Genomic DNA, 20,626 nt, shown 5'->3' with positions numbered 1-20,626 from the left:
GAACTGAACTAGCAGTGGAACTAGGAAAGAAGGAGGACAAAAAAACAAAACAGTACATACTTAGGGATGTAAGATATTGTCATTTTCCATTCTGCCCTCTCTTAGTCATTGTTTCTCTTCCACTGCAGGTCAGCTTCTGCCTGAAACTATTTTAACCATCTCACTAACCACTATGAGCTTAGAACCTCTATAAGTTCTGACTCTGTGTCTGAATTGCTGCTGGACTGAGTGGTCATCCCCCCCTTCAAATGAGGTTTTATTAAAAACCAATAAAAATGATTTTTTAAAAATGAAGTTTTATTAAATTTTGCACACTGTCCAACTTATCACAGCCCTTGTTGCTGCAGTCAAATGGCCCAACAGCTCTTTATGCTTCAAGCAATTCAGACACAGAGTCAGAAATTGTAGAGGCAACAGCTTAGGAGCTGGCTCAAACTCAGGCTCTAAAATGATGGCTGGAGATCAGGAGACAGCAGCACCTGGGGCTGTCAGACAGAAGCATCCAGGAGGAACTCCTGGACCACCAGAGCCTATAGGGCTAGAGTCCCCACCCTCATGGGCTCCTGAGGAACCAGATGCCTCCCACTTCATGCCACTGCTCCCCTGGTGAGGGAGCACACTAGGAGGGAGGCTATGGGATGGGGGAGGAAGCAACGTCAGGCCCTTCCTCCATTCTCAGTATGACTTGAAGCTTGTTGATGTCCAGGGAAGTCTCTCATTCACCTCCAAACAGTGTCCCTGGCTTTGTTCTTCAGGCAGGTATTTGGAGAGTACGTCCTCGGGGTCTTCGTCTCGTTCCCAGAGCCCTTTGTTGCTGAGCCCGGCAAATTCCCATGGACCACTGATTGGGAATGCAGGACACTCGCCACACCCACCATCGCAGTATGTACTTCATTGTTCTCGAGAGGTGTCAATGGTTGGCTGCAATCCCATTGGATCACCTGTATGTGCTCATGTGCCTCATCATGTGTGGAGCATCCTGGCGGATGAGAGTGCGCATGCGCACACATCCTCCTCGTGCAAGCTGTGCAGCCGTTTGTGTGGCAGACGCACCTCTCGTAAGAATGGATGTGCCACATTCATTCAAGAGAATAACCAGCATGTGAGGAGAAAGGACTTTCACCCAAGCCTTTTCCCTGAGGGGTTAAACATGCACGGAGTTCTGTCTTTGTTTCACATTGCAGAGCTTTGAAACACATTGACTTGCTCTGCAGTGTGGCAAGGCAAAGCTTAGCCAAGGTGTAAGACCAGGTGACGTTCTGGCAGGAGACAAGGCAAGGTGGGATGAAGTTCCAGCAGAACACAAGCTGGTTACCGGGAGGAGCAGGATCCAGGCTGGATACCCAGCTCTGGTGGTGCTTTGGGAAACACAGTGCTCTGAAGTTGCTCTAGCAAGAAACCAGCTGCAAGTGAGCCCTTTTATAGCAGGAGCACCAGAAGTGGCCTCGTTGTTGGTACCACACAACCATTTTCAGTAATCTACTGTGATGGAGTGGGTGAGCCTCAAGTCTTCCCGGGTCTTCTATTGCCATCATATTCTGCTTGTGTGCCTCTAAGAGGTATAAATCGGAAGGGTAATAGCACCATGACAGAACATCAGTTTTGCATGTAGAAGGACCTGGGTTTAATCCCTGGGCGTCTCCATGTAGGGTTGGGAGAGACTGGGCAATATAATGTCTGAAACCTGGGAGAGCCACTGTCAGTCAGTGTGAGACTGAGCTTAGATGGACTGGTGGTATGACTCTTTGTAAGGCCTCTCCCTACATTTCTCATGGCTGGTTGCTGTTGGATACAAGCTCCTTGCCTGATTCAGTTGGGTTCTTCTTAACATCTTCCACTAACCTGCTACCCTCTTCCCTTGCAGTTGCGCCATCGAATCCGGGATCCAGAGCATCTCTATAGCAAAATTCTCTGGGCTGGGTGTCACCATCGGAGGAGGGGCCAACCGGCCGGATGGACCCATGGTTTACATCCAAGAGGTGCAACCAGAAGGCGACTGTTACAGGGTGAGCTGAGCATTTGAACAGCTTCAGGCTGGCACTGCTATATTTCAAGGCATGTGCCACCCCACCAGGCCTCTCCATCGAGCCCTTGGTACTCTTCTGAGTCCACAGCCCCTCAGCAAGGAGTGTGTCCTCAGGGGCTGGATCAAGTACCATCCCAGAAGATAGTTCTGGTCCCTCACCAATTTTGGGGATGGTGGTAAAAGGGGGGGAAAGACACAATGCTGTGATGAGCAGAGCAGTTCAAACCTCTTCACCCTGGTAAAGATACAAATCTCCACCTCCCAGATCGTCAGAGTGATCATGTGATGAGTGAAGTAGGCAACAATAGCCTCTCTCCTTAGCTGAGCCATCTCTACATGTGTGTAATGTGTGTGCTGCATGTGCAAATGTGTGGGTTGGTGTGGCCACATCCACCACTGGCATGCAGCCACCAGATGGTTGGTCAAGGGTAAGTGTGACCCTCAGGCCAATAAAGGTTAACTACTCCTAGCGAAGGATGACTGAGAAAATAATGTGGTCCTGATTCACCTCACTCCTCCATGTTCCATGAAGCTTGATCTCACAGAGATATTCTTCTCTGGCACTCTTACAGGATGGCCGTCTCCGGGTAGGCGACCAGCTCATCGCTGTGAATAAAGACTCTCTGGTGGGGGCCACATATGAAGAGGCCAAAAGGATTCTTGCAAAAACAAAATTCAGGTAAAGGAGACTTTCTGAAAGCCCTTTGGATGCTAATGATGTGATGCTGGAATAACTGCAGTGGGCCATCTTGAACAGAATTGAGATAGCCAAAGCTGCCTTAATTCCCACTTCCAGATCAAAATGTTGATCTCAGTACCCTTTTAAAAAAGTGCACTGCATTTAAAAATGTGTCTACAACAAGATTGGCTCCAGGCAACTGAAGCATGTTCCCCTTGCAAGCTTATGCTTGTCCAACCTCGTTTTTGACCATATTCCAAGGAACAGAAATTCCACAGCCCTTCAGACTGCAGTGTCCACACACATGTTCACACAGCCACATGGGGCAGCACCACAGGGAAGAGGAGTTTTTGATTTTTTGTGTGTCTATGTTTGGCTACAACTGACCACCATTTTGAATCAAGATGGCAGACGGAACCTTTCAAAACTGTGCCGATATTTTGGCATCTTAGAATTCCCGGGCATGAGGCTAAATTGGTTTCTCATTTGTTTTTAAGACATGAGGGAAACACTGAAGTGGCCTTTATTTCCGGAAGAGGACGGTTCCATCCTGGACTCTCAGCTCACAACAGCACCCATTCCTTGCCAACGAAGGCTGTGGGGAACGGCCTGGGCACTTGCAGGTTGAAAGTCCATGTGAGGTCCCCTGAGGTAAGGTGGTGAGACTCAATGAACTCACAAAGATCTCACCCAAATGTTCTCCATTTCCAACAGGATTTGATCTTGGCCATAATCCTTATGGATTACTTGTTTGGGGAAAGATGTGGCATATAGCAGGTTGGGCCCAATTGCCCTCTCCTTATTCAGGGTGAGGGTGCTGTCTAGAGCTTTCCATATGGTGTCTCTTATATTTAAAAATAGCCAGCTTGTTGTTTTTGCAACACTCCTGTTGACAGAAGGGTCCTAGACAGGGCAGGAATTTCTGGTAGTATTGCTAGCAAGCTTTCCTCTCCCCACCCCCCACCCCTTGGATAGCAGGGATTTTACTATGAAAAGCACCAAGTCTACGCCACAAAATATTCCCTCCCTCCCCATAAATGTAGGAACTGTAATTCTGAGTGAGGAAAAGAGTTTTGAAACAAAATTCTCCAATAATCCTTTGAGGCTGCAGTTCCCAGGATGCTATGGACAAATGTTGTGACAAACTGGAATGTGGTTGTAGTCAGAAGTGGCTCACCAGGTGAAGCAGAGCTGTTTTGCTGGCTTTCTGGAAAGTGGGCTGCTGTTGCTTACCAGGAAGAGCAAGGCAGTGGGGAAGGTGACATGGTGCCAGCACAGTGATGCAGCCAATCCAGTGCTCCTTCCTACCTGTGAGCTTGCAGCATGCGACCTCACCCCTCCTCCATCTTTCTCCTAGTAAGCAGCAGTCATACCCCTGATGGCATGCTATCATAGCCCCACCTCATCTGGTGAGCCACTTCTAGTGTCATGTATTCAGGGTCCACATCCAAAGTCAACATGACTTTTTCTTCTGCTTGCCCTTATGATCACAAACACATTTGCTCTTCTGCTTGTTTCTCTTAGGTCATTCCACTAAAATATTGCAAGTGCAAATGCTCACATGATGTTTGAGAGTGGCAAAGGATGCTTGAAAGATCCTTCTCTGCTCTGCAAATAGACTCAACTTGTTTTTGGTCTTTTAGCAAGCTCTAGTGTGTGTATGTGTGGGGAAATATCCCACATCTTCAGTGTGGTTTACCATTGTGACAGTGCCTATTGGCTAATGTCCATGCCATCACCCATACACTTCCTTCCTTCCCAACCCACAGCACGCATTTGGTGAGGGGAAATAGATATATTATGCAAGCAAACTGTTGTGGGCACCATTCAGAGAGAGAATGCTTCTTTCTGCTAGCATTTCAGGGGGGTCAGGTGGCTCTGTGGACCTCAGGCTTGTTCTCTGTGTGTACTTTTGTGCCCTTGGGCACCGTGTTTGCAATCCCCACTGTAGGTAGATTCACTTGCCTATTCAGTTTGCTGGACTGTATGGATTGTATCCAACTCAGAGTTGAGCCAGGGAAATTAAAGAATCTGTTAGTCGTGTTCAGTAATTTTAATGAATCTACTCTGAATAGGACTAGCATTGAATACAACCCTGTTTCCACACCAACACTTGTGAAGCTGAAGACCCTTTGTGGCTGCTCAATGGCTTCACTTTATTGTGGCTCCAAGGGAAACTTTTGCATCTCTCTTTTGCCTTTCAGGCTCTCAGCTTTTTCCCAGTCCAACATGTTTTCTGTTGCATTTCTTCTTTTCCAGAGCAGACACGACAGTCCCTTCCCTGTGCCTTCTCCATCTCCAGACATCTGTCCGCCAGAGCTCACCGTTTCCGGTAGGAGGACTTCCTCAATGGCATGTTGAACCGGTGGAATAAATCAGCCCATCACTCCTTCCAGTGTGCTAAAATAAGCCACTGAAGTCCTTCCTGGACTGTACCACTGCAGACCTCAGGGGGACAGGGGACAGGCTGCACATTGTAGATTGTTTTCCTGTACTGTTCTTACCTACACATGGAAATCTAGCTTGTAAGAAGACTAGGCAACAGGCCAAACTAGATGTGATCAGGGAAACACAGAATTTCTTTCTAAGTTGCTGGTGGATTTTCTAGAGGACTTTTTAATTTTTTAAAAAAATTGCAAACTGCAGTGAAAATGTGGAGAACTGAAGTTTTTTTGGGGGGGGGGACGAGAAACTAAGATAAACTAAACTTTACTAATATGTCCATCCCTGATTTTATGTTAATGTGTTATACATTTGATGTTAGCCGCTCTGAGCCCGGCTTCGGCTGGGGAGGGCGGGATATAAATAAAATTTATTATTATTATTATTATTATTATTATTATTATTATTATTATTATTATTATTACCTCCTGAAGGTGGCCCTTCCCAGGTTCCCTCTGAACAGTGTTAAGTGGCTGGATCTGGCTGCCCATTTTGTTTCCCAACCTGACCCTTTCTTCATGTGAGTGCAGCCCACAACCGAGAAAGGCACCGCTGGTTCCAAGAAAGGTTGAGTTATATTTGGAGTGATCTCTGCCACAGTCAGGGCAGGACTCCACCTCGGTCTAGCCACAGACAGAAGGGGGCTATCAGAGAGGGAGGGAGGGAGAGAGAGGGGGAGAGAGAGAGAGGAGAGATGGATGCCGGCTGGCCTTTAGGTGCACCTGGGAAATCTGTGTTCTGATCTAATGAGCAAAACCCCCGGTTAATCCCGATTAGCAAGGAGGCAGAGGGGGAGTTGCTCTGTCCTTGAACCCGCCTGGGCTGAATGGTGGGTGACAAATCCTGCAAACCCTGTCAGTTCCCTCAGGCCACATACAAAGCCCTTCTGTGCTTGGCAGGGACTGGCGGAGCTCAGGATTTAGCTGGATTATGCTTGTGAGGGTGGCTCCTCTGCCGCTTCTTCCAACCTTCCTGTGAAACACCCTCCTCCTCACCTGAGAGGTGCAGTGGGGTGGCCATCAGGAGCTGCCTTCAGGGTGACCTTCCGCCAGGCAGCTCTCCACAATGGGAGACAATCAGCCACACACAACTGCCCAACAGCAGGGCCGGCTGGTGTTTGTAGCCCCCTGGCAGGGCCCATTGCTCTGCTTAACCTCTAGATTGTAAGCAGAAACTCTTCCGTTAACTTTGTAGTTCTGTTGGGTTTAGGTTTGACTTGGAGTGCAAAGAAGAACTGCAGTAACAATACAACCATTACCAATGCCGCTTCCATCCCAGCCCATTTCTTCCTGGATCCTGTCCTTCATCCTTCTCTCTGCCTGCCTCCCCACTCCCCCCACAGCATGTGGAAGCAAATGAGGCTTTAATTCTGCCCCACAGGAATTGGGGGGGAGACAAAGCAGAGTGCAAACAGACTTTTATTTTTTGGCACCCAATGCAAGGAGCAGGCATCCTTGCATTGCTAGTGTAGATGAATGGTGTCTTCTTGTCTTACAGCTCCTGTTTCCTCTTCAAACCAGCGAGCAGCTCCAGCCACCAAGCCAAAAGTGGCCCTGGATCCTCACATTCGCCTCAAGGACGGCAAACTTGAACTGGTGAGTCTGACGAGAAAGTCCCACTCAAAACAGAGGCCACATTCACACCACACCCTATGACGCCGCTTTGAGCAGTCATGGCTCCCCCATCAAATTACGGGAGCTGTGGTTTGCTAAGGGTGCTGACCGTTCTTAGGGAATCCCCTCCCAGAGCTACAGTTCCCAGAGTTGTTTAATAATCAATCCCTCTCCCCATGGAATTCTGCATTGCAAAATTTGCTGCTTCTTTCCCCGAAATCAGATGCTGCAATATTTAAGTCTCGATGTGAATGAGGAGAAGAAGAGGCAGTTGCGGCAAAGTTTGACAACTGACTCTCAAGGGACAGTAGCCTATGGAGGTGAGTTTCAGCAGCGTGGACTTGATACAGTATTTATTTTATTTTTCTTCCACTCTCATGAAGAAATTGGTGGTGGGGTTGGGCACTGAAAAGCACCTAGATGGAATTAGCTGGAGCAGTAGAAAGCATTGCTGGCCCAAACTGTAGCCAGAAAAAGCAGGCAAGGGAAATACTATCTGAGGAAAGCTTTGCTCAGCAGCTAGCAAAAAGTAGAGAGGTGCTGCCCTCTGTAGTTCAGTTTTCTATATGGCTCTTTCAAGGTTCATGCAATTCTGGACGTTTCCCTCGTTAATATAGCACCTCCTGGATCAGGGAGTCACTCCCTCCCCCAAGGAAATACATTATTTAAAAAGTGGCTTAAAACCACTATTTTTTGGTGATTTTAAAAGCTCGACAATTTTGGGGCCTCCTAAAAAAAGCTCAATAACTTTGTGGGTGTAAGGAATTTTACTTTTTGAAATATGACAACCCTAATTGAGTGGGCATGCTCAGCCAGCGAGGAAAGCCTGGGAGTGAGCTCTCCTGTAGGGCAAGTGGGAAGGGCAAATGAGTGGGCAGGCAGGTGGCCCAGGCAGGCCTTTCTGCACTCCTGCTGTTGTCATCGCAGCCACTGGCAGGGGGAAGAGGAATGAAAGGGGCGAAAGTCACCAAACCAACACCGTCCGACAAAACAAGGTGATGGTGTATGAGATGTGAGTGAGCATGTGCAATAACCAGGATCTGAGACTGAAATATACTCGGAGTCGAGTGTGAATTTCATGCTCTTTATTCAGCTCATCATAGCAATGAATGAAACTTTTCCCCAAAACATCTAGCTATATATACATTATTTACACAATGGGCCCTGTGTGATTAGCTAATTCCGGGCTCCTCCTGTAGGCCAATCAGGTTGCGGATTCACCTCCTCCAGAAGCCTGATTGGCTGCTCCTGCAGGCCAATCAGGTCACTGATTCACTTCCACCTGGAGCTGGATTGGGTGGCTCCTGCAGACCAATCAGACTGCTGCATTCTGGATCCTATTGTTGTAGGATTCAGCTCCTGTCCCATGGTTTGGAGACATGGCTCTTATGGTTTGGGACATTGCTCTACTCTCAGATGCCACTGTTTGGGACAGCATCAGGGAAGGAAAGGAGCTGGCAGCTCATGGTTGGCCTGTATGCCTGCTACAGAACTCATCCCTTAGAGTCTAAACTGCAGCTTTTAAAACCATGGTTTAGATTTGTTTCTGAAATAAGCTACTGTGGGTACCAGAGTTACTGCTGCACCAAGAGATCTCATCCGTCTCTCGCTGCTGTGCACCTCTTCTAACCCTTTCCTTTTCCATCACAGACTTCCTCCAAGCCCTGAGGGATCTGCTGCCAGAGGAGCTCGAGGAGGCCGGCCTCAATTCCAACTCAGTGCTCTTCACTCAGCATGAAGTGGCCACCCTACTGGATACATCAGCTTTCCATTCTCTGGTCAGCCTTGGGCTAGTCCAAAGTTTCTTCTTCCTTTTCCCATGCTTGCTCCCGGCTGGGGAACTGTGCCCATCTTCTGAAGTGTGTGTGTGCTTACTTAATGATAGCCAGTAGTTCAGTGCCAAATTAAGACAAGCATAGTCCTTTCGTCATAGTCCACACACCCGCACAGCCATACACCCTTCAAACATTATACAATAGCCTTATAATTATGCAATAATAATAACTGGGGATGCATTGCAATGATCAGTGCTGTATCCCACCTGAAAATAGTAGCAAACAAAAAATTTATGGCACAAGTTTTGGCAAACCACAGTCCACTTCATCAGTTGCATGAAGTGTCATTCTGAGTTACATGATCATGTACACGATTTGGGGGATGAGATCAGAAGGAAATGAAACACCCATAATGAATGTGTTAGTCTTTAAGGTGCCACAAGACTCTTTGTGACTTTCATTGCAACAAGACTAACACAGCTGCTGGAAATCCTTACTTACAGACTTTCGACTCTGTCAGTTGCAATGACAGTGAAGAGTTGGAGCAGCTACAGCTGGAAATGACAGACCTGCGGCAAGAAGTCCGGAGGTTAAAGGTGAGAGGCTCACCCAGGTGGGTTTGATTCCAAGCATGTTGATGCCATGCTCACAAAAGCTGAAAGATGCCACAAGCTGCCATATACTAAGAAACGCCATCTAACTGAGTATTGTCTGGCAGTTTCATACGGGGAACTATTCTTATTCTTTCCTGGAAATGCAGTTGAACCTGAGGATTTCTGCATGCATTTTTTAAATGGATGGTGAAGTTGCAGATCTGTCCAGGGCAGTGTTTTTCTTTAGGGTCGGGCAGTATTGCCTGGCTGGCTGGGTGAGTTAGTGACATTGCAATCTGTCTCCTAGTCTCTCCTGAAGGAGGTAGAAAGCAACAAGAAGGCCATGGAAGATGAGCTCCAGAGACTAAACCAGGTCAGTGAAAAGCTGGGTGATTGATTACACTCTTTATTTTTTCATTGGCATTTTTCTGCAGGTAATTAACAAGAACGCAGGAAGCTGCCTTATACTGAATCAGACCATGGGTCCTACTATCTCATTATTGTCTGCATTGACTGGCAGCGACTCTCTTGGGTACCAGACTGGGGACTTTCCCAGCTGTTGCTGGAGATGGATGCTATACTACTTAGCTGTGGTCCTTCCTCAGATGGGTAGAATTACAGTCACAGGTCACAACGCAGAAATCCAGATGAAAGATGCAACTAAAACCTAACTATCTAACTAAAACATATATCTCGCAATAAAAATAACTTGAAAATACTTTATTAATTCTTCCTTAGCATATATGAAAAGCAGATCAGTTATTTCTGCACAGATTTATAAGCACAATGTGACAAATAATGTTGTAGCAATTACATATTGCTACTCGTCACCCCAGTGGTGAGAGATTCCTGGAATTCCAGGGCTTACCAGGGTTTGGTTTCCTGGAATGAGAGACAGCAGAGACTGTGGTGTCCTTATGATAGCTTTACTTACACATATATACAACCTGAGCATAAGATTTGGGGGAGGGGGGGTGCTCACAGCACTAACACCCCAACAGATCTTGCTTCTCCATTAGTCAAAGCTGTGGCTCCATCAAGTATATCTTTGTGTCCAGCTTCCAACCTGCTTTTTGCACAGCTGTCTCTCTCTCACACACACTGTGTATTGTTCTTCTAGGTAGCAGCTAGGTGAGTGCGGGGGAGAAAAGGCCTACGCATTAGCCTGGAGGGAACCATCTCTTAGATGTAGCTCTTGCAACTTAGCTAATCTTTTTGGGATGCTGATGAGGACACTTAAGTGGCCTGCTAAGGTCATTGTCTTACAAAGAAACTTGTCTGACTAGTATTCCTAATAGAATCCTACCTTGAGATTCAAACCCTTGCTAGGTATGGGACCCCAAGAATTGGAAGGGAATCAAGGCATCATTCAGATTGTTAGCCCCCTCCCCACCCGACAAAAGAATAATTCTGCCACATTGATAATGTCTGTTTTCCCTTGTCTCTTTTTAGACCAGTTTTGTAAAACTTGAAATTTAGTCTTTGTGGGATTCCTAAAATTTATTCAGAAGTCCTAACCTGTAGCTTACTTAGTTTGGGTATAAATCTGGCCCTCGTGATGGGGAGTTTTATTGATGGACATGTAAAGGATATGGTTTTAGGAAAAGGGAAGGGACTGATTGTTGCACTTTGGGAGTAACATCCCACTTCTGTTCCCCCCTTCCCAGAAGGCACTGGGCTTCCTCTCAGAGAACCGAACCCTGCATAACAAGCTGCAGGTAGCAGAGGTGTCCCAGCGGCAAGCCCACAGTGCGGAGCAAGATTATGAAGAAGTGATCCATTTGCTGGAGGCTGAGATCACAGAGCTGAAGACTCAGCTGGTGGGGAAGAAGACAAAACAGGTTTCAGAAGCAGAGGTCAGTCTGCAGTGAGAGGAGGTAATAGAAAATGTAATTTTCTGGAGTGTGGGGGCAGGTGGAGTTGGTCAAGCGAGCCTATATGGGGCAAGACAATCCTGGCAGTCATGACATTCTTACTGGGAAAGATGAGGAGAGGGATGGCAGCCCATCCTGCTGGCTGTCAAGCGAAGTCCTTGCCTAAACTCCCACGCTTTCTCCCATGGGAAAGCCTATTTTCCCAAGACATCTTCTTCTGTCTCAATCTTTCTACCCTCTTCTGCTTCTCTCTCCAAAACAGAGTGATGTCCTAGAACTGAAAAGGCGCTTGTCCCAGGTTGACGGGCAGTTGAGAAAGTCTGAGGTCACGCGGAAACGCCTGGAGCTCCACAATAGGAAGCTGCTCTTATTTGTGCAGGTGATGTGGCAGTGCCGCCCGCTCTCGGCCAACCCACCCCCTAAACAGTGCCCCAGCCCAAAAATCTGTTCAGCAGTCTCGGCTTTTGTAGCTGGAGTCAGTCAGGGCCCCGTCCTCTCAGGCCAAGTGGAAAATGCCTACAAGGCAGGAAGCAGGTCTTCCAGGATTGACTGCAAAATGGTCTCTGGCCCCTTCAGCAGCCTCAGCTTTCATAGCTGGAGCTTTCCTGGTACTGACATCAAGCTGACCGGTCAGTAGTTGCCTGGGTCTTCTCCCCCCCCCTTTTTTTGAAGATGGGGACAACATTAAATGGCTTTGACTGACTTGTATAGATTGTTTATTTTGCCGTGGATTGACTACTTGGGATCAGAAGTCAGGGCGCTGACTTGACAATGAGCTCGGCAAAATAAATAAAAAACTGCACCATGATTGGTGTGAGTTTTGTTCCTGTAATTCTGAAAGCCATCCCCCCCCCACTCCATTTCTATTTTCACACAGAATGCCCATAAGCTTTTGAGCACATCTAGCACATTACCGGAGGAGAAGAGGTAAGAATGGCGTGTGGGAATTGTTCTTCCTCAGTTGCTTGTGTCAGGTGTCTTTGAATTGTGAGCATGCCTCCTGTTTGCCTGGATGGAGGGGTAGGGATGTTTGTGTGGTTGTGCATGCATAAAAACTTCTGGCTTTTGTGTGACTGGGATGTAGCTGACTGCACAAAGCTAAGAATCACATTCATTGATCTGGCCACTTTTTGTGCTGCTTCTGCCCACCACCAACATGTGCCCCCCCCCCATGAAGTTGCCCACAAGGGCATGCAGCCCTTGGGCTGCAAAAGCCCCACCCCCACCCCCCTTAGTGTGGTGGGCTGCTTAAGGCAGCCTAGTGAGTTTGTGGCTCAGACGAGAGTGAAACCAGATCAGGGTGGTGGGGGCACTTCCCTTGCTTGTTTAGCATGTCCATCTTAAAGAAAAAAGGAAACCAATATCTTTTTTTCTCTTGTAAGAGCTGACAGTCAAGCAGATGAGGATAAAACAGGAAGAACAACAGAAGCTCCTCTTCCACCTCCAGATCTTGCAGGCTTGTTGATAGCAGAGGCAAAAGAACTCTTGGAGCCCATCTCGACATCTAATGCCACAAAGGAAGGTGAGTTCCTTGCAGCTTGGTGCTGGTTTATCTCACTGACGAAGAATTGGTACTGGCTGCCAACATGCTGCTGGCACTGGTGGCCCATTGGAACTGGTACTGCAGAAGCTAAGAGCCAATGGCACGTGCAGCCGACTAACTCCAGGTTGCTCCACATCCTCCTCGGTCCTGAGTTCTACAAGACACCAGCCCATAAACCAGTAGTAAGTGAGAATGGGGGTAGGTGAGGGTTGGCTGAGGGCAATTGGAGGCTGGTGGAGTAGTGTCATCATAGCCCTGATGGACCAGTCTCCATTGGCTACTGGGTCAAATTTAAGGTGTTCCTGCCTGTTCTCTGAGATATTCCAGAGTAGCGTTGCAAACTGTCCCATATAACATCAATTTGGCAGGTGCAATGAAAGCAGCCCTGTTATTGTGGAATTTGGTGGCTTTGTACATTAAGCAGCTGTCCTCTGGGTTTGGGTTCAGGCACTAGCTTAAAGCATTTTATTTACACAAACTTACCCTGCCATGTGACCCAGTTTTCGGTTCTGTCAGTCTTTGACTTTTTATGTTTTTAACCTTTGCTTTTATGAACGCTGCTTTGGTTAGAACTTTTCTTTGATATGGTGGCATAGAAATTTATGTATAAATTTAGAAGTCTCTCCCTAGAGCAGGGGTGGGGAATCCCAGACATGAGGGTCAAATATGACTCCCTGAGCCTCTCTGTATGGCCCTCAGAACTCTCCCCAGGCCACACCCCTCACTGGCCCTGATTCCTACGCCCAATGTTTTTGTGTGGCTGTTGCTGTGTTCCTTGATCATGCCTCCTGCTTCTCTGGATGGATGGAGAACAGAGAAACTAGTCTACTCTAAAAGGGTAAAATTTACATTTTTTGCTCCACCCACTTTTGCCTCTGGCCCCACCCAGCACTGGCATATGTCACCCCACCAGGAACTTTTCCAGAAGGGAATGTGGACTGAAAAAGGTTGCCCATCCAAACCCAAGAGAGGAAGCAGCTGAGATGATTGATGAATGGGCAGCCCATGCAATAGACATGGGGCTGTTAAACATGAGACACACATCTCTATAGGCAATTTTGCACAGGGGTATTTTCCAAGGTCACTTCCATACAACTTGTTTATTAACCATTCATCCCAATTATTTTTTGGGGAGGGAGGTTTCAATCACATCAGCTGTTTATTGAACATTCATTCTTAATTGTTTGGGGGGAGGTTATATGATGCTGCATCCACCAATTGTTATCTCACACTTTTCTAATGCATTTCCCATAAGAGAGAGAAATTTTTTGGGAGGGGAGGAAGAGGGTTTGTTGTAAATGTGTGTCAAACCAACTTGAATTGCACAACTTGAATTTGCTAGTATGCGATTGAATCACCCACTGGAAACTAGCAACAGTCTGGAAGCATCCCAAGATTAAGTTGTAGCTGATTAAGACCAGAAGATCCCTCCCAGCCTTTAATCAAGGGTGCCCTGTCCAAGGTGCTGAAGCTATACTCCTAGCCGCTGAAAGCCCTGCCCTTTCACAAGTTGCTGCATACATTTTTTGAAGTGGTTCTCCATACCTAGGACTTGAAAGCTGCTTTAAAGAAAAAGAAGGAACACCCCAAACCAAGTTGTACAAAACTTCACAGCACACGCTATGCCCTGTTCTACAGAAGACGAATAATATGAATTGACTCACTTTGTAGGCAATGCACTCAAAAGTCCACTTTTAGAAAACTTAGTTACATCACTGGGGTTCATGTATTTGGGGTGAGTTGAGATTTAATTGATAAGCCAATAAATTTGAGGGTTTAATGCTGTTCTGAAAGTATTCAGCTTCCTACTCAAAAGTCAGCCACCCTTTGAACCCCCTTTGTGGAAGTTCCTTCCCTGTAATGCAGTTCGATGCCACTTGGGGGAGTGTTTGTGTATGAACACTGAAGTCACACTGGAATATGTGTTTGCAAGGTTCTTTCCTTCAGTTGAAATCCTCCCACTCAGCTGACGCAGGATAAGAAAGTAGCTGCTCCATTGCTCCATGTGTGTTTGTGCATGTACACACACACACACACAGGAAGCCTGCCTCTCAGATGTATGAGTGTTGATGGCTTTGGCTAGTGATGCAGCAAAGGTACTCCACACATGCTCAGGGGCATCCATTCTTTGTTGCCACACATATTCCAGGACTCAGCTCAGGTACTGAGCCCTAGTTCTACCTAATGTTTGAGAATAGGTGGATACAGAACAATACTCACAGCCCTGCTTCATGGAGATGAACACAACCGTACAATGGAAAATATATTCCCAGCTTTGACACCCTGGTGGAGCTTGAGAAGAGGCTTAGAGCCAAGTGGGAGAGTGGGCCAGTGGGTTGGTAAGAGAGATGGGTTGAGTTCTTCTGTGGCTTAGATTAAAATCTGAGCAGGAGAAGAACTTTGGGGGTGTGGCTATGTATGCACCATGTTGCTGGTCACCTGACTAGATCCTAATTTATGGTGTTCAGCTGTTGATTTAAGAACTGACAACATTAATACCACATTAGACCTGTTGTATATTGATGTGACTGTGCTTTTTGAACTTTTACTCTTTCACTTGGGTTGGCAGCTTTTCTGTATGACTGGGATGACTGTACAGCTGGTGACAGCACCCCTGACTACAAAGAGTGAGTATCTTGGTGCCTTTTCTTCAACAGGAAGCTTGTGAGCCATCTCTGGTTTATGCAGCTTCTTTAAATCACCTATCAGAGTCTCTGCCTCTCTTATTCTCCTGTCTCTCCAAAGCATATATATCTGTTGCATGAATGGTGTCATAAAGAAATGTAGCAGCCAGGACTGACTTCTGAAATTTCACCAGAAACTCTAAAGCCAGATGGACTAGAAACTTACTCCCCCTTCCCCATTTTAAATCCTGTGCTTGCATAGTCTAGTTATGGAAATGAAGAAGAAATACTACCATTTGCATTGGACCATCTGTGTATATGGAGTTTTACAGCATAATACTTAGAAATTTTGCTATTCATTTATAACTGTTTTCTGCTGTTGAAGGTCTGCTGTTTAGCTGGATTTGTTGATGGTCTTTGTAATTGTATTATTGAAATGTGTTCTTTTTGGTTTCTATGCTATGCCTTCGGCTTAGTGGCTCCTTTGTAGTGAGTGACTAATGCCCAAATAATATAAATAAATAAATAAATAAATAAATAAATTTGGTAATGGTGAGAGGGCAGAAAGGGAAGAGAGGCAAAGGTAACATGAAGTAAATGTGAGCTCAATGCACTTACATACATTTAGATTCTTGCCATTGGAAATGAAGACCAGGAATTAGGTAATGGCATAACAAACCTGAGATTTCAAAGCACCAGGTAATGATCCTACAACCAATGGTGCTACATGGCAAGATTTCAGGCAGATGATGGGGGTCCCACTCAGCAGAATGACCAGAGAGGCTCCCAAATGCAACAATGCCAGCTCACCACATTTTGAAGTAAGTATTGCTACCAAGAGACAACATAGCAATCTGCCTTGTGCTGAGACAGAACATTGGTCCATCTATCTCAGTTACCCCTATTCTTACTGGCAGCAGTTCTCTAGGGTTTCAGATAGGAATCTGTCCCAGCCCTTTCAGCCAGAGATTGAACCCAGGACCTTCCACATGCAAAGCAGGTGCTCTATCGCCCAGCTAAACACCATCCCCTAATCTTAGTTCCAAGATGAAAGTCTGTTTCCCCATCCTGTACCCCCTGCTTGTTATCTGAATTATTAAAGGCTCTTCGAAAATGTGGTTGAAAATGCATCCAGTTTATTAAAGATCAAACTCTTTAATCCTCTTCTTCTCATATCCGGATGATCTGCCAGACCACCCACAGCTTCCTAAAACAGCACACCCATGTCATTTGTTCTGTCCCCTGAGACTTAGATCAGCTGCTTGCAGTTTGGACCTCTGAGGTGTTTGTTGAACAAAAATTTGGTGTGTGGGTGTGTGTCACAGACTATTAGAAACTGTGCACACTCCCAGATCCAAGTTTGGGGTGGGGGCTTGGCCAAATGCCCTATGCAGACCCTCCTATTCTTCCCAGGCCCCACTGACATACCTGCCCAGAAGGCAGAGGGACAGACAAGTGGAAGATACTGCTCCATCTTCCCTCACGCTTGCCACTGCTTGCTCTTTTGCAGATGGGAGGTGAATAGGCAGTGTCACAAGGAGGAGGGCTATGAACATAGGGAGCTGCCTCCCACTAGGTCAGATGGTCAGGGCCAATAATGCTTCTAAAGTCCAGTTGATGGAAGCCACAGGAGAGGAGAGTGCTCTTGTATTTGGGTCCTGCTTGAGGTTTCCCACTGTATAAGCAGGATGCTGGATTAGATGGGCCACCAGCCTGATCTAGCAGGACTCTTCTTATGTTCTTATGTTTATTGGTCCATGTAGCTCAGTATTGCCTACACTGACTGGCAGGGATTTCTCCAAACCCTACCTGGAGATGCCAGGGATTGAACTTGGAATCTTCTGTATGCAAAGCAGGTGATCTACCACTGATCTATAGCCCTTTCCCATAATAACAATAATAATAATTTATTATTTATACCCCGCCCATCTGGCTGAGTTTCCCCAGCCACTCTGGGCGGCTTCCAATCAAGTGTTAAACACAATACAGCATTGAATATTAAAAACTTCCCTAAACAGGGCTGCCTTCAGATGTCTCTTAAAGATAAGATAGCTGCTTATTTCCTTCACATCTGAAGGGAGGGTGTTCCACAGGGTGGGCGCCACTACCGAGAAGGCTCTCTGTCTGGTTCCCTGTAACCTCACTTCTCACAATGAGGGAACCGCCAGAAGGCCCTCGGAGCTGGATCTCAGAGACGCTCCTTCAGGTATACAGGACCGAGGCCGTTTAGGGCTTTAAAGTTCAACACCAACACTTTGAATTGTGCTCTGATGGGGACTGGAGAGCTGTGGGCCTTGGCAGGTGCCTGTCCTAGTATGATCTGATTTCAGGATGCAAGGCAGGAGTTGCCGCACCATAGATAGTTCCAAGTAAGCAGCTTCCTCCAACAAAGGTTGAGAGAAGAAAAACCTCTCGCTACCTAGTTTCTTCCCTGAGTGGCTGGATATGCCCAGGTCACCTTTTCTTGCTGGGTTCCTACATGAGGTTCAGTGCACTGGGAAATCCTCCTGCCCCCAAATCCCGTGTTAATTACAGTGGTGCCCCGCAAGACGAATGCCTCGCTAAACGAAAAACCCGCAAGACGAAAGGGTTTTCCGATTTTTTAGCGGCTTCGCAAGACGAATTTCCCTATGGGCTTGCTTCGCAAAACGAAAGCCCATAGGGAAATCTCCGGGGACAGCGGGGAACCCTCCTCCCACCGCAAGCCCCGGGAAGAGAGGAGAAGCTGCGCGCCTTCCCCTCTGTTCCCGGACCTGTCCTGGAGGCTTGTGGTGGGAGGTCCGGGAACAGAGGAGAAGGCGCGCAGCTTCTCCTCTCTTCCCGGGGCTTGCGGTGGGAGGAGGGTTTTTCCTCCCCACCGCCAACATTCAGAAGGCTGTTCTGAAGGCTGGCGGTGGGAAGAAAAGCCCTTCTCCCGCCTCCAGCCTTCAGAAGAGTTCCCCGCAGGGCTCCCCAAGCTGTGAATGTCTGCCGCGCGCGAAGGGCGCTCTGCTTAAGAGCGCCCCTCGTGCGGGGCAGCAGGCTGCTATCCGCAGCTTGGAGAGCCCTGTGGGGAAGTCCGGCAGGGCTCCCCAAGCTGCAGATGTCTGCCCCACCTCGTGCGGGGCAGCAGGCTGCTATCCGCAGCTTGGAGAGCCCTGTGGGGAAGTCCGGCAGGGCTCCCCAAGCTGCAGATGTCTGCCCCACCCGAGGGGCGCTCTGCTTAAGAGCGCCCCTCGTGCGGGGCAGCAGGCTGCTATCCGCAGCTTGGAGAGCCCTGTGGGGAAGTCCGGCAGGGCTCCCCAAGCTGCAGATGTCTGCCCCGCCCGAGGGGCGCTCTGCTTAAGAGCGCCCCTCGTGCGGGGCAGCAGGCTGCTATCGGCAGCTTGGAGAGCCCTGTGGGGAAGTCCGGCAGGGCTCCCCAAGCTGCAGGTGTCTGCCCCACCTCGTGCGGGGCAGCAGGCTGCTATCCGCAGCTTGGAGAGCCCTGTGGGGAAGTCCGGCAGGGCTCCCCAAGCTGCAGATGTCTGCCCCACCCGAGGGGCGCTCTGCTTAAGAGCGCCCCTCGTGCGGGGCAGCAGGCTGCTATCCGCAGCTTGGAGAGCCCTGTGGGGAAGTCCGGCAGGGCTCCCCAAGCTGCAGATGTCTGCCCCGGGCGAGGGGCGCTCTGCTATAGAGCGTCCCTCGCACCCGGCAGCAGGCTGCTATTCGCAGCCTACGCAGCCCTTCAGGAACTCTTCTGAAGGCTGGCGGCGGGAGAAGGGCTTTTCTTCCCACCGCCAGCCTTCAGAAGGCTGTTCTGAAGCCTGGCGGTGGGGAGAAAAGTCCTCCCCCCCCACCAGCCTTCAGAAGAGGTCCGGGGAAAGACTGTCCCCGGACCTGGTCTGAAGGCGGTCTCCCTAGGAACGCATTAATTGATTTTCAATGCATTCCTATGGGAAACCGTGCTTCGCAAGACGAAAAACTCGCAAGAAGAAAAAACTTGCGGAACGAATTAATTTCGTCTTGCGAGGCACCACTGTAGTTTGTGAAGCTGACATAAACTGTTCCTAGATCACTTGTGGTATGATTTGGTGTGCATGCTTTAAGATGTAATGTTCTCAATCTGTTTTACACTGTTTTGAATTCTTTTAAATAATTTTTATTGACTTGATTAATATTATTGTGCTTTTAATTATGTCATTGCCTTTGAGACTATAAAGTGGGGTGTGAAATCCCCGTACTAAATAAATGAAACAAATAGTGCATCTGTAGAATCAGCAAAGATGCACGGAGGGGAAGCATCTCTTCCCATGAGGCCCATTCTCACATCAGGACTTCCTGGCTGTAATCTTAGGAGCTGAGCCAGGATCCCTTCCCGCTTCCTTTGTTCTTCCCTTGTGTTCTTTCCACTTCCATCTCCTGCCCCCAAACCCCGCCCCAGAGTGACGCCTGTTTTACTTTTCCAGCCATCTTCACCAGAAGACAACGTGGCCTCCTCCTCCTCCGAGTGAAAGCACCAATGGCGATCCGCAGCCTCCAAGCACCTCCAAGGGTCCCTCTGAGAAGCCTGCATAAGTCTCCAGCCTCGGTCTGCTCCTCCTATTCCTCATTTTGTATATTCTGAGCCTGGACACTCTGCCTGGGAGGCAGAAAAGGAGCAGCGTGCAGCTGATGAGAAGAACCCCACGAATGTTTCTCTTCTTAAGACGACTGACTCTCCTAACCCAAATGTCCAAGGCTTTAAGTAACAATTCAGTCCTCTTGGTGGCTACCTCTGGATTGTTGCACATGAGGCTATTCCCCCTGGATTTGAAGCTTCAGAACAAGAAAGAATACCTGGGGGAAAGTGTTGCCATAGGATGTCTGAATTTCCCAGGCAGAGGGCTGAAGAACCAGTAGCCTATAGCAACAAGAGCAGCAGCCTGCTGCTGAGGGGCTACCCAGAGGCCGTTTGCATTTCTTATGAAAAACTAAAGTACATTTTTCAGGCTGTAGGGTGTTGTAGTCATTTGTATTAGGTCTGCATAGATGTCTTTGGATGAATCTCTTGTCGATTGTAAAGACGTATCTGAACTGTGTCCCTTGATTAAGGAGAAGACAACCAGATGGTTGTATGGTAGATGTCCCTGAAAGAAGATGTACAAAATACTGAAAGCAACATGGAGCATCAAATACTGTATTATGACTGAGGAAGACTTCCCAGCTGGCTCATCTCAACAGCAATTCATTGTAAAAAGAATAAAAATTGCAGGGGCAGGCTTGGGAGATGGGGGGAGAGAATAAAAATTAGGCAGTGGTTTTTATGTGATTAGCAAATAATATGGTAGAGCTATAATGTGAGAACACAGTTCTGGCAAATAAAATGACGATACAGCTTTTGAGATTGCTGAATTTGCAAATGGGTGTGCTGTTAGTTGGCTGAGTCTCAAGAAAAATGCAAGAAAGCCTGGGGCAGGAGTTTCAAATGGCCCAGTTTGTAAGACCTTGATATTATAT

General features: G+C 47.7%; 1 protein-coding gene across 2 annotated transcripts in view; it reads left to right on the top strand.

Moving 5' to 3' along the window:
• Positions 1-19,714, top strand: part of LOC309329582 (syntaxin-binding protein 4-like) — a 60,480-nt gene extending 40,766 nt beyond the window's left edge. For both annotated transcript variants that reach the window (XM_081840486.1, XM_081840487.1), the window contains exons 7-22: positions 756-882; positions 1,865-2,006; positions 2,599-2,705; positions 3,203-3,356; positions 4,965-5,037; positions 6,645-6,742; positions 6,984-7,080; positions 8,411-8,538; positions 9,039-9,131; positions 9,436-9,501; positions 10,796-10,984; positions 11,265-11,381; positions 11,880-11,929; positions 12,385-12,524; positions 15,115-15,172; positions 19,597-19,714. In XM_081840486.1, coding sequence (XP_081696612.1) covers positions 756-882; positions 1,865-2,006; positions 2,599-2,705; positions 3,203-3,356; positions 4,965-5,037; positions 6,645-6,742; positions 6,984-7,080; positions 8,411-8,538; positions 9,039-9,131; positions 9,436-9,501; positions 10,796-10,984; positions 11,265-11,381; positions 11,880-11,929; positions 12,385-12,524; positions 15,115-15,172; positions 19,597-19,705 — 1,748 coding nt within the window. In that variant the 3' untranslated portion in view covers positions 19,706-19,714. The remainder of the gene's footprint in view (positions 1-755; positions 883-1,864; positions 2,007-2,598; positions 2,706-3,202; positions 3,357-4,964; positions 5,038-6,644; positions 6,743-6,983; positions 7,081-8,410; positions 8,539-9,038; positions 9,132-9,435; positions 9,502-10,795; positions 10,985-11,264; positions 11,382-11,879; positions 11,930-12,384; positions 12,525-15,114; positions 15,173-19,596) is intronic.
• The last annotated feature ends 912 nt before the right edge of the window (positions 19,715-20,626 follow it).

Source organism: Podarcis erhardii (assembly GCF_964252035.2).
Source record: "Podarcis erhardii genome assembly, chromosome: 14".
In the NCBI taxonomy this organism is placed as follows: Eukaryota; Metazoa; Chordata; class Lepidosauria; order Squamata; family Lacertidae; genus Podarcis; species Podarcis erhardii.
This window is presented reverse-complemented; position numbering and strand designations above follow the sequence as displayed.